Source organism: Bos mutus, chromosome 15 (assembly GCF_027580195.1).
Source record: "Bos mutus isolate GX-2022 chromosome 15, NWIPB_WYAK_1.1, whole genome shotgun sequence".
Lineage (NCBI taxonomy): Eukaryota > Metazoa > Chordata > Mammalia > Artiodactyla > Bovidae > Bos > Bos mutus.
Window position 1 is genome coordinate 55,576,171 of NC_091631.1, and position 16,932 is coordinate 55,593,102.

General features: G+C 39.8%; 1 protein-coding gene across 2 annotated transcripts in view; it reads left to right on the forward strand.

The window, feature by feature from the left end:
- Positions 1-16,550, forward strand: part of ZW10 (zw10 kinetochore protein) — a 35,186-nt gene extending 18,636 nt beyond the window's left edge. For both annotated transcript variants that reach the window (XM_005908307.2, XM_070384198.1), the window contains 8 exons: positions 522-704; positions 4,634-4,872; positions 7,567-7,638; positions 10,356-10,525; positions 11,368-11,498; positions 12,135-12,266; positions 13,033-13,235; positions 16,025-16,550. In XM_005908307.2, coding sequence (XP_005908369.1) covers positions 522-704; positions 4,634-4,872; positions 7,567-7,638; positions 10,356-10,525; positions 11,368-11,498; positions 12,135-12,266; positions 13,033-13,235; positions 16,025-16,145 — 1,251 coding nt within the window. In that variant the 3' untranslated portion in view covers positions 16,146-16,550. The remainder of the gene's footprint in view (positions 1-521; positions 705-4,633; positions 4,873-7,566; positions 7,639-10,355; positions 10,526-11,367; positions 11,499-12,134; positions 12,267-13,032; positions 13,236-16,024) is intronic.
- The last annotated feature ends 382 nt before the right edge of the window (positions 16,551-16,932 follow it).

Consider the following 16,932-nt stretch of genomic DNA (forward strand, 5'->3'; position numbering starts at 1 on the left):
TGAACCTGTGGTTAGTATTGAACTGTAGATGTATGTGAAGTGTTTTTTCTATACTAATGGGCAGGTAGTGTATATAACACGGATATGCTGTACAAAAGGATGATTCATATCCCGTGGGTAAAACACAGCAGGACAGGGCGATATTTCATTACGCTACTCAGAACAGCGCACAATTTAAAACTTAGGAATTATTTGTTTCTGAAATTTTTCATTTAGTATTTTCAGACCATAGCTGACTGTGGGTAACTGAAACTGAGGATAAGGGAGGGGGATTACTGTATATTTACTAAAAAATTTGTTGCACTTTTACTAAGCAGAGTCAGAAACTCCTAATGAAGATGCTCTTCCTGATGAGTTTAAATGTGTAATATTTTCTGCCTAGTAGTGGATGGTCTGTTCTAAAACTTAACCATCTGCTCCTTATTCTTTTCTGTACATTGGATTTGAAATTTTAATATTGAAAAGGAATATATGTATATAATTCTTTACTTTTCTTTCTTTTCCTTGCATTTCTTTCTTAGATCATACAATCCACTGAAGAATTTGAAAATGCCTTAAAGGAGATGAGGTTTTTAAAAGGAGATACTACTGATTTGCTGAAATATGCCCGTAATATCAATTCTCATTTTGCTAACAAGAAGTGTCAGGATGTGATCGTCGCGGCTAGAAACCTAATGACCTCTGAAATTCACAACACTGTGAAGGTATGGGGGGGATGGTTATAGTTTATTACACTGAGTTAGGAAGCAGCTGATTTTTGAGATGATTGTGGTAGAGTGGAAGAGCACGTGACATTTGCTGAGGTCATTGAGGTGAGTTATTAATTTTCTTAAACACTAGTTTTCTCATTTTGAAAGGGGTCCTAAGATCTACCTCTTTCATAGGGTATTGTGGGATCCTGATAAGATAACACACATAAAAGCGTTGTATAAATTGAAAAAGTATACGTGAATTTAATGGATTACTGTTGTTGAAATCATAGAGTGTATCAACCTATAGTTTTCTTGACATTATCACTTGAATTTTTAGTACGCAATTTTGTGACAGGTACTGTTATATCCAGAGATTATATCCTGTTGTGAAAATGTTGACTTCATTGCTTAGGCTAATAGAGGTGCTAGTTTTGAAGTTAATAAAAGGAAACAAAAAGATACGATCTTTGATGGTATAAACAATTATCTGTAAAATCCATGGACAAATTATAATTTGCATTGAGAGTAATTTACTCCTTTGACCTTAGATAATTCTGTGTATTTTTTCTGTTTTTTTAAAAAATATCTTGCATATATAAAATAATATTTAGCAAATGTAAGTGTTATTTAGATTAAAAGACGACATAGACTAAACTAATCCCTTAGAAAATTCCTCAGCCGCTTTTCTGTGACCACTGAGAGGACCATGCTTCTCTCCCCTCTGTGCTTTCTGCATGCCCCTTTCTCCTGGGGTTACCCTGTTGTAGTGTCCGCTTCAGTAAAATATTTAATTAGCCATTTGAGCTCCACAGATATTAACACATTTTGGTATAATCTGGGGATGTGAGGGGAACTGAAATGCACTCAGTACTGGGAACTGGGCCGCAGGGTTTTACATGAAAGTCAGTTATGTCACTCTCATGCACAAAGCCCCGTGGCTTCCTGTCTCATTCAGAGAAGGACCCAGTCGGCTTACCGTGGCCTGCAAGGCCCAGGGTGATGGGTCCCCTATTGCCGCTCTGACTGCATCTCCTGCGGCATTCCCCTTCAGTCACTCTCTTCATTTGCCAGGACGGCTTGGCTACAGAACTCTGAAACCTCTCTCCCCCTCTGCTTGGAATATTGCTATAGACTTGCTCCCTTTCCTGATCACTATTTTACTTTTTTAAAAAAATTCATTCTTTTAAAAAATATTCCTTTGGCTGCGCCGCTCAGCATGTGGGATCTTAGTCCCCCAGCCAGGGATCAAACACACGCCCCACCCTTGCATTGGAAGCCCAGAGTCTTAACCACTGGACCACCAGGGAAGTTACCTGACCACTGTTAAAATTGTAACCTCCCCCTACTTCTTTTTTTTTTAAATTATTTATATATTAATTTTTATTTTTGCCTGTGCTAGGTCTTCTTTGCTGTGTGGGCTTTTCTCTGGTTGCAGTGAGCGGGGACTGCTCTCTACTTATAGTGTGCGGGCTTCTCACTGCAGTGGCTTCTGTTGTTTCAGAGCATAGGCTCTAGGCCTGCAGGCTTCATAGTTGTGGCTCCCAGGCTCTAGAGTCCAGACTCAATTCTTGTGGTGCATAGGGTTAGTTGCTCTGCAGCATGTGGGATCTTTGTGGATCAGGGATTGAACCCGTGTCTCCTGCATTGGCAGGCAGATTCTTTACCACTGAGAGTCACTCAGTTGTATCTGACTCTGTGTGACCCCATAAACTATAGCTCGCGGGGCTCCTCTGTCCATGGAATTCTTCAGACAAGAATACTGGATTGGGTAGCCATTCCCTTCTCCAAGTGATCTTCCTGACCGAGGGATTGAACCAGGGTCTCCTATGTTGTGGGCAGATTCTTTACCATCGGAGCCATCGGGGAAGCCTCCCCCTATTTCTTGTACTCTTTCCTTGCTTTGATTTTCTTCCCTGACAGCTCATTTGGTAAAGAATCTGCCTGCAATACAGGAGACTCAGGTTTGATTCCTGGATTGGGAATATTCTCTAGAGAAAGGATAGGCTACCCACTCCAGTATTCTTGGGCTTCTCCTGTGGCTCACCTGGTAACAAATCCACCTGTAATGCGGGAGACCTGGCTTTGATGCCTGGGTTGGGAAGATCCCCTGGAGAAAGGAAAGGCTACACACTCCGGTATTCTGGCCTGGAGAATTCCATGGACTGTATAGCCCGAGGGGTCCCAAAGAGTCCGTCAGATATGACTGAATGACTTTCATTTCATGTTACTTATTGTCAATAAATATTTTGTCTGAATTACTGTTTTTCCCTGCTAGCAAACACGCTCTATGTGGGGAGGGTTGGTTTCTCTTTTTCCAGTGTGTTTTGTTCTTTGCTGTTTTGTTTACTGTTGTACCTCTAGCATCAAGAATGTACCTGGTGCCCACTACTGTGTACTTAGTGCTCAGTCAGTATTTGGTGAATTAATATGTATCCCCAGAGCTCGTCCTAACTCCTTGTTATAAATGAGATTGTTACTAGGTTGCTTTGTGCTCTGGGCTAAATCTTTCAGCCTTGTTGGACCTCAGTTTCCTTTTATGTAACATGACAGAATTGAACTAGATAATCTCTGAGCTCCCTATTCAACTGCTTCTGACATTCTGTAAGACTGTATTTGCCTCCCAAATATCCAGATCCTAATGATGGCACTTCCTCTAGATCAGAGTTTCTCAGCAATGCCACCGTTGACATTTGGGACCAGGTAATTCTTTGCTCTGGGGCCTGTCCTGTAGGATGTTCAATAGCACCGCTAGCCTCTACCCACTCGATGCCAGTGGCACCTCCCCTGGGTGTGATATTTGTATTCTCATTGAAACGTTATAACAGCCCTACAAAATAGATGTTATTGTACAAATTTTATATATAGATGGCAAGTCTGATGACTTTAATGTTTTTTTGAGACTTGAAAAAAACTTAAACTTTTTCTATCAGAAATTTTCCATAGAGGTCCAGTATGTGCTGAGCAGAGCAGCTCTTCTTGAGGTAGGAACCTGCCGCTTCCACCTGCTTAATCTCCCCCCAACTTTTTTTTGGCTCCTGAGGCATCTTTGATAAGCGAGATTTGAAAACCATTGTTTTAATGCAATTTATTCATATTGCAATGAGAAAATTGAGGTCAAGAGAGGTTAAATGACTTTGTGTAAAGTTAGGGTAGAAAATATCACTGATGTTTCCAGACTAGAGGCCTAGTATTCTTTCCTTTGTGTGTGTGTGCTCTCACGCTTTAGTCATGTCCGACTCTTTGCGACCCTGTGGAGCCTTCTTTGTCCGTGGGATTCTCCAGGCAAGAATACTGGAGTGGGTTCCCATGCCCTCCTCCAGGGGGTCTTCACAGCCCAGGAATCAAACCACTGCCTCCTGCATTGCAGGCCATATTCTTTACTGCTGAGCCACCAGGGAAGCCCCGTTCTTCTCTTTATTTTTCACCAAATCTGGGAATTCTCATTCAGTGTAAATGGAGGGAAGGTTTTTGGATTTTGTTTGGAATTTTGTTTTTAAGAGCAGCATAAGCTAGCTTGAATGTGTTGTTTCTTTGGCTAAGCCGAGACATGTTTCTGATGGGAAATAACTTAATGACAGTGGAACACAAAGTCATACTGGTGTGCGTTAGTCCAACAGTCTAATCTGAGAAAGAGGATTTTTTGAAGGTCCTTTCATTTACCTAAAGTCTTGGGTCAGTTTCACAGCTTTGTTGTTTTCCACCAAGAGTAAGAATGCAGAGTGAAGAGAATGGCCCAGTAAAGGGTATTGCTTATTCCTTATGACATCCTTTCACCCAAGGTTGAGCAGTCATTAAAGTACTGCCACGTTCACTCATATCTTGTAATTATTCTGTGGATCCACAACTTAATTGTGATGGAAGCGGTCAGTATCTCATTCCTGACCATCTGCATGCATCTGGATTATTCTGAGGACGATGCGTTTTCTGTGTTTGACTCTTAGATCACTCCTGCTTCTCAGATAAGTGTGCCAGACTTACTTCGTCCTAATGAGGACGACAAGCTACAAGTACAGGAAGTATCCACCGCTCAGTGCAATGAAGTGGCGAATTTAGAGCCTGAGAATACATTGGACCAACATTCCTTTTCTTTGCCCACATGTCGCATCAGTGAATCTGTGAAGAAATTAATGGAACTTGCCTATCAGACTTTACTGGAAGCAACAACCAGCAGTGATCAATGGTATGAGTTCTGAGTTATCTGAAAATGGCAATGACTTGGTTAAATGTATATCTAAACTAGACATTTCTTAAGAAAATTAACTGGAATTCTTTGGGTTTTCTTATCCTATTAATATTTTTTCCCTAAAGAATCAGTATAGCACACAGATATGTATTAGTAACTAACTTTTACTTATAACAACATATAGTCTTACAGCAAAGTATGAGAAATAAAATCATATATGTGGATGGACAAATGGATTTGACATTAAAAATTGTTAATCACTTTTTAACAAAAACCTCTTTAATTTTTTACTTTCAACTTTTTATTTGACTTGAATGGTATTACATGAGAAAGCTCTTGTGAAGAACATAGAATGCTCCCTTGGAAATAATTAATACTCAGATGTTAATTAGCATTGGTGGTGGTGGTCATAGTGATAGTTGTACCACCTGCTTCAGCATGCTCTGGCTCTTTAGCCTAACATTCATTTTATCTTTTGAAATCTAGTTCCTAATTAATTTATATTTTAAATACTAATTTTAAGCAGTAATAGTTTGTTGGGCAGCCAAAGGTAGACGGAAAAGAATGAAATGCACCAAAGTTCTGATTTCTCCCTTTCCAGAAGATTTCTTCTAATCAACATTATATTCAAGATACCTAAACTCGATCCCACATACTTCCATATTTGAATCTCTTTTTGTTTAATAGGCTCCTTCCCCTACTCCTGAACCAGACTGAGGAGACGACAGTAGGCTGTAGCCCAAGTTGATCATAGAGTGGGTTTTCCAAAGCCTCTTTAGTTTGAATCTGTGTATCATAGTTTTTTATTTCACATTCTCATAGGAAAACAGTTTCAGTTAGAGCTTGACTTAATCAAATTGCGTCTTCCATGGGGCTTCTGAAGTTTTAATCCCCATGTATAAACAAACCCCTTTATTCTGTTCCAGAAAGAACATGCATTCTAAAATACTTCCATGACTTCAATGAATCATTATATTCATAAGTCTGTCTGGTTTTAAATATAAGGAGGAAGAAAAATGTAATACATGTGAAGGGAGTTATGTACTCTTTTGGCAGAATAAGAGCTTCCCTTTGGCTCAGCTGGTAAAGAATCTGCCTGCAATGTGGGAGACCTGGTTTCGATCCCTGGGTTGGGAAGATCCCCTGGAGAAGGGAAAGGCTACCCACTCCAGTATACTGGCCTGGAAAATTCCATGGACTGTATAGTGCATGGGGTCACAAGAGTCGGACACTGAGTGACTTTCCCTTTCACTTTGCAGAATAAATACAGGAGTGAATAGGGCTTCCTAGGTGGCCCAGTGGTAAAGAATCCACTTAGCAATGCATAAGACACAGGAGACGCCGGTTTGATCCCTGGGTCTAGAAGATCCCCTGGAGTAGGAAATGGCAACCCACTCCAGTATTTTTGCCTGGAAACTTCGGTGGACAGAGGAGCCTGGCAGACTACAGTCCATGGTGTCACAAAGAGTTGGACATGACTGAGTGACTGAGTATGCATGCAGGCATTTTTACGTGGCATTCACCTGAAATATACTCAAGCAGAAGTTAGGGACGCAAGGCAATTTTTCATAAGATAATACCAAACTATATATGTGTGTGTGTGTGTGTGTGTGTGTGTATTTTTAAATTTACTTATTTGGCTGCACCAGGTCTTAGGTGCAGCCTGTTGGGTCTTTACTTGCAGCATGTGAACTCTTAGTTTCGGAATGTGGGATCTGGTTCTCTGACCAGGGATCTTACCCACGTCCCCTGCATTGGGAGTGCAGAGACTTAGCCACTGAACCACCAGGGAAGTCCCACCAAACAACAGTTTTGTATACTGAATGTCTACAGACATCCTTCTCACCAAAAAATTAGTTTTAATAGGACAAACAAAAACACAGCTACAACAACCCACTTTCCTATTATCAAACTTCAAACAACAAGAATGCAATGAAAATAAAATGAAATAATTTAGGTATCATAGTCATCAAGTTTTAACAGTGTTTTGGGGTATAGTGAACCATGACTAATTTTTAATAATCATTGGTGGAATTCCTGTGACTTACTCAGGGTACATAGTTTCAGTTAGTCTTATGTAGAAGTAAGCTCCATGAGCCTTTTATTTGCTCTGAGAGCTTTTTAATAATAATCTTCAGGTGTTCTAAGACCAGACTTAAAGGGCAAGAAATCTTGAGGTTGGATTCTCTCCTAGAAATGTTGATTCATGTCCTTGCGTTGGGGTGAGAAGGAGAAAAGGTGGAGGCTGAAGGCAGACTGGCCCTGGCAGCACCAGTGAGTGCCTTTATTGATGCCTTGCCCTTTGCAGAGTGCACCAGTGAGCAGGTGACATTTGCTGAGGCTTAGCTCCATTCATTACTGAAGGGATACTCGGGGTCCTGGCAGAACACAAATTGATAAATGGAAAAGAGGCTTTGGCTTCAACGCCACTGTTCTTAATGCTGTGAATGGGCCCAGGTTTTCAGACCTGCAGTTCAGTTGGTAACTCCTAGCTGAGAATTCATTCCATCCAGAGGAGTGGTGTTCTCAGCAGTGGCCAAGGCAGCTGTAGTCTCAGCTGTAGACTGAGCATAGTCTCTCCAGCTGTAGTCTTAGTAGGGGATCTCACTTAAGGTGCACTGACTTAGAATTTTTTTTCTCATTGCCTTTATATCCTTATGCGTTTCTCTTGAAACTGTGTTTTCTTTTTAGTGCTGTTCAACTTTTCTACTCAGTGAGGAATATCTTCCATTTGTTCCATGATGTTGTACCAACATATCACAAGTAAGTGCCACTGTGTCTGACTTCGGTATAATATTGTAGGCTTGAAATGTTTGAGTCAGGTTAAAACAGTAACTTTATATTCCCACATAAGATAATTGGCTGCTAAAACTCACAATAAAGTACAATAAACCATTTACAATACATGTTTAAAGAACATCAGTCATTTAATAATCAGTTAATAGGGGTACTATGCTGCTGCTGCTGCTAAGTCACTTCAGTCGTGTCTGCCTCTGCGTGACCCCATAGACGGCAGCCCACCAGGCTCCCCCGTCCCCGGGATTCTCCAGGCAAGAACACTGGAATGGGTTGCCATTTCATCTGTAGTATAGTAGGTAAGACAGATTTGAAAACTCAAGAGAACTTTTACCCTATTAGTAATGGTAGGTATTTTCAAAACTGTCTCACTTTACTTGGTTGCAAAACAAAAAGGTCATCCATTGCTCCATATTGCTATCTAGTAAACATCCCACATTTTTTCCTTGGCATTCATAGCTTTGCAGACTTAATACCAGGGGGCACTAGTGGTAAAGAACCTGCCTGCCAATTCAGGATACTTAAGAGGTGCTGGTTTGATCCCTGGAGGGGGGAAAGATCCCCTGGAGGAGGGCATGGCAACTCACTCCAGTATTCTTGCCTGGAGAATCCCATAGACAGAGGAGCCTGGTGGGCTATGGTCCATAGGGTTGCAGAGAGTTGGACATAACTGAAGTTACTCCATCTTCCTTCACCTTTTCTCCTCACCCCACCGCAAGGACATGAATCAACATTTCTAGGAGAGACTGCATGTGACTTAGCACACACACACAGCTGCTCTTCTTAGTGACCTTAGGGTGTATTTACCTCACATCTTGGATTTTTAAAGTTTCTTTTGATATTAATCTGATATGTTAATATTTAAGCCTCCAGGAGTTCTCTCTATCATCCAAATAAAGTGTTTTGGATGACTTTATAAATATTTTAAGTAATATGTCAGCAAAGCTATTCCTTAAGTCAAGAACTCTGGTTTCAAAGAAAAGGTCAGTTTAATGTTGATAGATTTTTGAACAATTGAGATGTTTTTAAGTAGGCCCAGTTATTTTGTTCTAAAAGACCACTTATTTATTGTAAACTTATTATTTTTATTTGTATTCTCTTTGCTGTGGCTTAAAACTTTAATTCACTTTCTACTTAGTTAGGTAAAGGAAAAGAGAAAACCTCTTCAGGTCAGTTGATAGCCATGTCCTTGGGGATTCAAAGACAGTTGGCTTAGGGCTTTTTGTGCTTAGAAACATTTTTCACACTGGGGTGGAGTTAGATTTGTTGTTTCCCCCCTTTGTATGATCTGAGAACTTTATGCTAGACCAGTGGTTTACAAACTTTAGTGTGTTTCAGAATCACCAGGAAACTTTGGTAAAATACAAATTACCAGATTTCATGCCCCACAGATATCTGTTTCAGTAGGGCTGGAGTAATGTTGTTTGGTCGTTAAGTTATGTCCAACTCTTTGAGACCCCATGGCCGGCAGCACGCCAGGCTTCATGGTCCTTCACTGTCTCCCAGAGTTTGTTCAAATTCATGTCCATTGAGTCAGTGGTGCTGTCCAGCCATCTCATCCTCTGCCGCACCCTTCTCCTCCTGCCCTCAATCTTTCCCAGCGTCAGGGTCTTTTCCGGTGAATCGGCTCTGCACATCAGGTGGCCAAAGTATTGGAACTTAAGCTTCAGCAGCAGGGTTGGGATAAAGCCTAGACTTTTTAACAGATTTCCAGGTAATGCTGCTATTTTCTTGCCAGGGGACCACACTTTGAGAACCACTGTTCTAGATTAGTGTTCTCAGCTTTGGCAGTATTTTAGACTCTTTCATGGACCTTTGAGAATATATATATTTGCTTAGGCCCCAATTCTAGAGATTTTGATGTATAGGTGTGATTTAAGACTCAGATATCTGTTTTCTAAAGCCCTGTGATGATTCTGACATGTAGCCCAAAGTGAGGACAACTGTCTTAGGATGTTAGTTTCCAGCTTTGTATATTCTAGCCTGACATGGAACAGAAGTTTTAATTGAAAACCAGGAAGTTTTAATTGAATGACTGCAAGTGGATATGTAGCAGAGGTTTAAGACAAGCTCTCTTCCCATGCTAGGCAGATAGACTAATATGTGTGGACGAATGAAAACAGTGATTTTTAATCTTTTATGAAAATTTAAAATCACCTGGGGGGGGTGTTTAAAACATATAAATGCCCTGATTTCACTCAGAGATTGTGTTCTGTTTGGAGAGTGAGGTCTAAGCATCTATATATTTAAACTTTCTCAGATGACTCTAATCTGCAGCCATCTTTGAAAACTAGTGAATTGGAAAATAGTTAAGTGCTTCATTGTATAAATGAAATAGGAGTTTGGAGAAAGAGGAAGCAAACCTATATTTCCACAGACTTACCAGTGTTAAATTTTAAGGGAATTATGTATAGCGATTCTAGGTTTCTAGTACAAAGAGTTGACACAGGTAAACATCCATTCCCTTGCTCTTTCTTTCTTGTTAACCACTGGGCTAGTTTTATCGAATAATGTCTCATGCGGGCAGAACAAACTCACTGCGTGGGAGTGGGAGCGATGAGTTTACATCTTGTTACGTATGGCATTTATACAGTAGACAATGATTAATCCCGAGAAAGTCATTAGACGAGTCAACTTCAGTAACAGGTGATTTCTTTCTTTTCCTTCGCTTCCTCCTGACCTAGGGAGAACCTTCAAAAACTGCCACAGTTGGCTGCCATTCACCACAACAACTGTATGTATATTGCCCACCACTTGCTAACCCTCGGGCATCAGTTCAGATTGCGTCTCGCCCCCATTCTGTGCGATGGCACTACTACTTTTGTGGACCTTGTACCTGGCTTCCGGAGACTTGGTAATGATGCCTTAAATGTAGGGAAGCATTTTGATAATGCAGCTTGTCAGACTAGTATCTGTGTAATTTACAAATGAGACCTGTTTGAAATTAGATGGTGGTCCCTGAGCTATACTGGAAGAGAGGGGGCATTTAATTCGCAGGTGTTCCCAGTTATTTAGCTTTATGAAGTGAATGCAGTCTTTTGAAAGCATTGCTTTTTCATGACATGATTCTGTGGTACATTAGAGTTCCAAACTGCATTGCTGGTGTGTGGTGAATTCACCAAATTAGAGTTTTGTCAGTAGAGTGACATGTCCTAAGAGGAGTAGTGTGACAGTCCTGTTAGCATTATTCGTAAGAGTCACTAATGTCAGTGCTTATTTGTTTGCAAAACCTCAAACCAGCTCCCTTGTATTCTACCTCCCTTAGCTTTACTTCTGATTATTAAAAATAAAAAGAAATATGGGATATCAGTATGTTTACTATAATGATAGCCTAGGAAAAGCAGAGAATCTGTATCATTTACGTAGCTTTTCAATTCCTGACTTTCCCCTGAGGTGGTGTAGATATATCAGAAAAATAAGCAGTGGCTTCTACTGTATATGTAGTCTTTCTTATCTGATTCTGGATGGACTTTTGAAAAAAGCTCACTATTCTGAGGATGGGCTTAGAGGGACTGGCTGATGTATTAGAAGTGGTGTTTTTATTAATCGTAACCTTAGGGCCACCTTATGTTAACTAACAAGCAGTTGTTTTCAAATAGGCAAAAACAGATACTAGGTTCCGTCTTGTCTCTCCTCCTCCACCCTGTGTGTAACTGAACGACACTCAGAATTCTTTATTCTCTTTTCTCGTCATAGGGACAGAGTGTTTTCTGGCCCAGATGCGGGCACAGAAAGGAGAACTCCTGGAAAGATTATCAAGTGCTAGAAACTTTTCAAACATGGACGATGAGGACAATTATTCTGCAGCAAGTAAAGCGGTGCGGCAGGTAGGGAGCTGTTGTTAGCTCTGCAGTTCGTGCTCTTTCTTTAGATGCTTCCTGCTTGTTTTTAAGCTGCAAAGTGTACGTGGCAGGTAGCTCAGTTGATTCCCCACAACTCCCTGTGGAAATGTGGCCACCTTTTCTAGTCACATTGATGGCCTTTCCTTTCCTTTTCCCTGCCCCACCAAGTCAATAGGAAGCTCTCTTCCCATTAAGCCAGTAGTGCGCCTAGTTATCTAATAAGTCTCCCATCACAAGTATTGGGTTGGCCAAAAAGTTCGTTTGGGTTTTCCCAAAAGATGTTGCAAAAAACCCAGATGAGCTTTTTGACCAACCCAGTGTTTTAACCCATGAACTTTGAGAAGTTTGAAATACTAGCTTTCATCTTAAAAAAAAAAGATGCTTCTCTCTCTTAAGTGACAGACCTTTTTACTCCAGTTTTCCTGTCCACAGGGTAAGTATTTTTCATCAAGCAAAGATATCACTAGGGTGAAATATTCGAGAAACGTGTTCTGAATGGCTTTACATCACTTTTATATAACACCTCTTCTTCCACACACACAGAAATGGTAAATGTAAATCTAGGAAAATGTGAGTTGTAACCACCTCTGTTCCATGTAAAGATCTGTGTTTTTCTGACAGGTGCTGCACCAGCTAAAGAGACTCGGAGTTGTGTGGCAGGATGTCCTGCCGGTGAACATATATTGCAAGGCTATGGGGACTTTACTCAACACAGCGGTCTCCGAGATCATTGGCAGGATCACTGCACTGGAGGTAAGGGCCACTAGATGCCTCTCCAGACTTGAGCTAAAGTTGTTCTTCCAATGATGTTGATGCCTCATTTTTAGTCAACACAGATGGTAGAAGAAATTGTTCATGTTTCATGTCTAAGTCATTATACTGTTATTTTCTCACTTTTGTCTTAATTCTGTTTTGCTGGAGTCTTGCTAATCTCTGTCCTTCGTATCTATCTAAGAAAGTAGGATTATACAGCTGACGCCACCTGGCATCTGTGTAAATTATGAGTGAGGAGCCTGGAAATGGGGCAGTGCTCCCAAAATCCAGAGTGTGAAGTTGTATACTTAATGAGTAAGTGGATCGAATACTCTAATTTAGTAAGATAGAATGCAGCCTTGTGCAGGCACCACTGTTCCAGCACCCTGTTGACATGGGGACTATATGTGTGGTCCTGCAGCAAAGTTGCCTGGACTCTGCGAGCTGATTCCTCTAAAATATAGATTGGCTAAACCCCTGTAATAAGATTCCCTGCTTTCCAGCACGCTGCACCATTTTCTACTGGAGAAACAGATTCTTTCATGCAAGCAAATGAAATTACCAACAATCTGTTGAAACCTATTGCATGTCATTCTAGTTTGGGGAGTATTGTCAGAGCTGATGAGATCAGTAAGATCTGCTAAATTGGTTGGAAAATATCTTGCTGCCACTGACCCCCTGCGTAGCTTGCACCAAAGATCTGCTGTTTTCTTCCCGCTAAATTGGTCCGATTCTGTTCTGTTGTGTTCCCTTTGTGCAAAATCAGGACATCTCTACCGAAGACGCTGACAGATTGTATTCCTTGTGCAAAACAGTGGTGGATGAAGGACCTCAAGTATTTGCACCTCTCTCGGAAGAAAACGAGAATAAGAAATACCGAGAAGAGGTGCCAGTCTACGTGTCCAAATGGATGCCGTTCAAAGAGCTGATGATGATGCTACAAGCCAGTTTGCAAGAAATTGGGGATCGGTGGGTAAAACCCTTCTGTAGGACTGATTTATGTCTTCACAACCATAAAAGAATATTAGTGCCATCGAAGGCAGTGCTTTTCTCTGTTTCTTAGTGTTACTCAGGAAGGTTTCATATCGAGTAGCAGTAACTGGGGCCTTTGCACGGCCTGTCGTAGCGCGGATCTCATGACCACTGTTCATATTTGATAGTGTAAGGACTTCTTGCTTCTGTTATTTTTGTCTTGAGCGTGTTGTTTTGTCGTGCTCTACAGATAGATGATCTTGTACCACTTGTACTTACAAGAAATACAACCTTCTGACACCTAGATGGAAATTCTTGCCCATTTTAACCAACAGGGGATGCATTTTAAGATCGATTTTGATATGTTAGTAGAGAAGTGACTTTTACCTGTAAGAATAGTCAGCATCAAACCATTGTTTGATTGGGCAGCAGTTTTTCTACAGGGATTCAGTACCACACACATAGAAAGGATTCCTCTTTTCTTAAATACAGTGGATGTTTTCTCTCAGCACCATCAGTTAACATTGCTATGCTCTGCAATTGCGTGCTTTGTTGTATCCTATTGAGTGTGTGAAGGTCATTGATACTGTGCAAAACAGGATAGATGTTGGCTAGTTGCATATCCGTGGATGCTTTAATTTTGTCTTGGTGTATGATTAACAAACACACATAACCTTGCATAGAGAACGCACTGAATAGGCGTTAAGGTCCATATCCATCTCTATAGCTACTTGTCTAGCTGATTTAGGTTGGTTTATTACAGATGCCCAAGTATATTAGACTACCTATCCTCGATGTGTCTGAGTTGTTCCCAGCAAATACTATTCATTCTTAAACAAGGTAAATGAGAGTTTTGCTTGAAAAAAAAAAAAAAAAATCACCTCAGAAGACCTCTAACTGCACTTAGTACAAACTTCAGTTGATTCCTCTATTATTTACAAGTCCTTGGTGGGTTATGTCTTCAGATAAGACTCCAGAGGGCAGCAGATGAGAAATTTTGTTTCTGCTGTTAAAAGGGCCCTCTTGCAGCCCAAGAATGATCATTAATTCTTTGTTGAGAACAGTTATAATACTGATATATCTCAGCTTCTTTTCTTCTGACTAGGAAGATGTTTCTCCTCCCAGAAATTTCAGTAGATATAAGGATAACTAATTGAGAAAATATTTTTTTTTACCAAAGTAACTATCTCCAGTGTGTAGTTTAAACATTTAAAAATTAAAAAATATACCTATGAAGGAGTACAGTATATATAACATATTCACAGGTCTAAAGAAAAAAAGAGTAAAATAAATGTTTGCGTACCTATTACCCAACTTAAGAAAAATATTATCATTACCTTTGAAGACCCTTATGTGCTGTTCTCCAAATGGTCCCCCCTCCCCCAGAGGTAACTGTCTTGAATTTTGTGTTATCTCCTTGCTTTTCTTTATAGTTTTACCACATTCATACATATCCCTAAATATAAATTTTAGACTTGCCTGTTTTTGAACTTCCTGTTAATGGAATCTTCTATAACTTGCTTCTTTTGATTAGAAAATTCATTCATGAAAGTATATGTAACTACAGTTCATATGCACTGCTGTATCATATTCTAATAATAGTCATAGTTTTTTAAAAAAGAGTTATAATTAACATATTATATTGCTTTCATGTTTAAAACATAGTGATTTGATATTTTTATGCATTATGAAATGATCACCACAGTAATAGCAGGTACCATCCATCACCAAAGTTGTTACAATATTGATTATATTCCTTATGGGTATGCTACATCCCTGTGACTTACTTATCTTATAGCTGCATATTTCATAGTTTATTTATTCTGTTGTTTCACATTTTCACCAGTATTTGGTATTATCAGACTTGAAATTTTTTCCTGGGCTAGTTGCTGTGAAATGGCTCATTGTCCTTTCAGTTTGTATTTCCCCAAATTCTAATGACATTGAGCATCTTTTTAGTGATCATTTTTTTTTCCATTGTAAAATGCCTATTCTTTTTTTTATATTGAAAAATCTGTGCTTTTTTGTGGAAAAAAGCATTTTGATGCATAATATTAAGTTACAGGTGCACAATATGGTGATTCAGTTTTTAAAGGTTATACTCCCTTTATAGTTATTATTGGCTATATTCCCTGTGTTGTACAATACATCCTTGTAATTGATTTTATTAGTTTGTACCTCTTAGTCCCCTACCTCTAAATTCCCTCTCCCCACTGGTAACAATTAGTTTTTGTTCTTTCTGTCTGTGAGCTGTTCATATTTTTTACCCTTTATTCTACTGACTTTTTTTGTGTGTGTGATTTTATGTATTATTTTTTGTGCCTATTCTTTCTCAGTTAAAATGTGCTGCCTGTGGTTCGCTTTTTAAAGTAGTTACAGATCCCATTTCTCTATATAACCCTGTGAGCATGTGGTCATAATTGTCAAGTTTAAACGGGCTTAGTGAGTATAGAATAAGGGAGAAGAGTTTTTATCTTTCTAACTTGGTCTCTTCATCTGTCTCTGCTGATATCAAAATGCAGCCAAGAAGCAGAAGATGTTAAAGATACTGAGTGGTAGACTCATAAAGAAGGGGGAAAATGCCAGAACTTGTTTTATTTCCATTTTAACACATTATTGAATTAATGTCATTTATATAACAAATCACCGGCCACAGGCAGTAGTTTCTGCAAAAATCCCCTGTTCAGTAATGAGTTAAACAAATACATGTTTGGAATCAAGTAAGCAATTTAAAAACTTTGCTTATACTTAATAGGAAATAGAAATTGTATTTTTTTATTTTGCAGGTGGGCAGATGGAAAAGGGCCCTTGGCAACTGCATTCTCTTCCAGTGAAGTGAAAGCTTTAATCCGTGCCTTGTTCCAGAACACAGAAAGAAGAGCAGCCACCCTTGCTAAGATTAAATAGTTCCATCTTCCTGGGAAGGCCATGTCTTGGCCAGGAGGATTCCTCTTGGCATCATCACTCCTTTAAAGACTTCTTGGAATCACTGATTTGTTGTGGAAGTTTGATTTCACCCAAGAACGCCTTACCTCCTGGCCTGTATGCTGAGATATCAAATGAAGTACCTCAAGTTGTTGACTTTTCAGCCGCTCTCCCATGATAAGAAACTCGAGGGGGACACTGTTTCATGTTGCTCCCAGGGTCTGGGGACTGTATCCATTAAGGAATCCAGGACATTCTAAGAGTCAGGATAAAGAATTTGTGAGGGATGGGAGATTTATTTTGGAGGGCAAGGGAACTATATTTGGTCTCGTGGGAATTAAAGAGACTGCTTTTAATTTTTCTTTCCAATAAATAATGATTTTCGGAGTTATGGGTGAGTGTCTTTAATAATATGGGAGCTTAACAAAGGAGGCCATCAAGTTTTCCTATCTTTTGTGCCATTTTTTTATTGACATTTATGATCCTCACAGAGGAATACTGACTTATCTTCTTTCTTCATGATACTCTCTGATAATTTCTCAACATTCTTAGGACCCCTAAGACTTTCTTTTAGTATAAATTTTTGGCACTTTTTGCTGTTTCAACTAAATGCTTTTTTCTTTCTGACCTTGCACACGGCTCGTAGGATCTTAGTTCCCTGACCGGGGATTGAACCCAGGCCTTAGGCAGTGAAAGTGCAGAGTCCTAACCTGTGGACTTCTAGGGAATTCCCAGACTAAATTCTACTTTTTTAAATTGGATTTTCTTT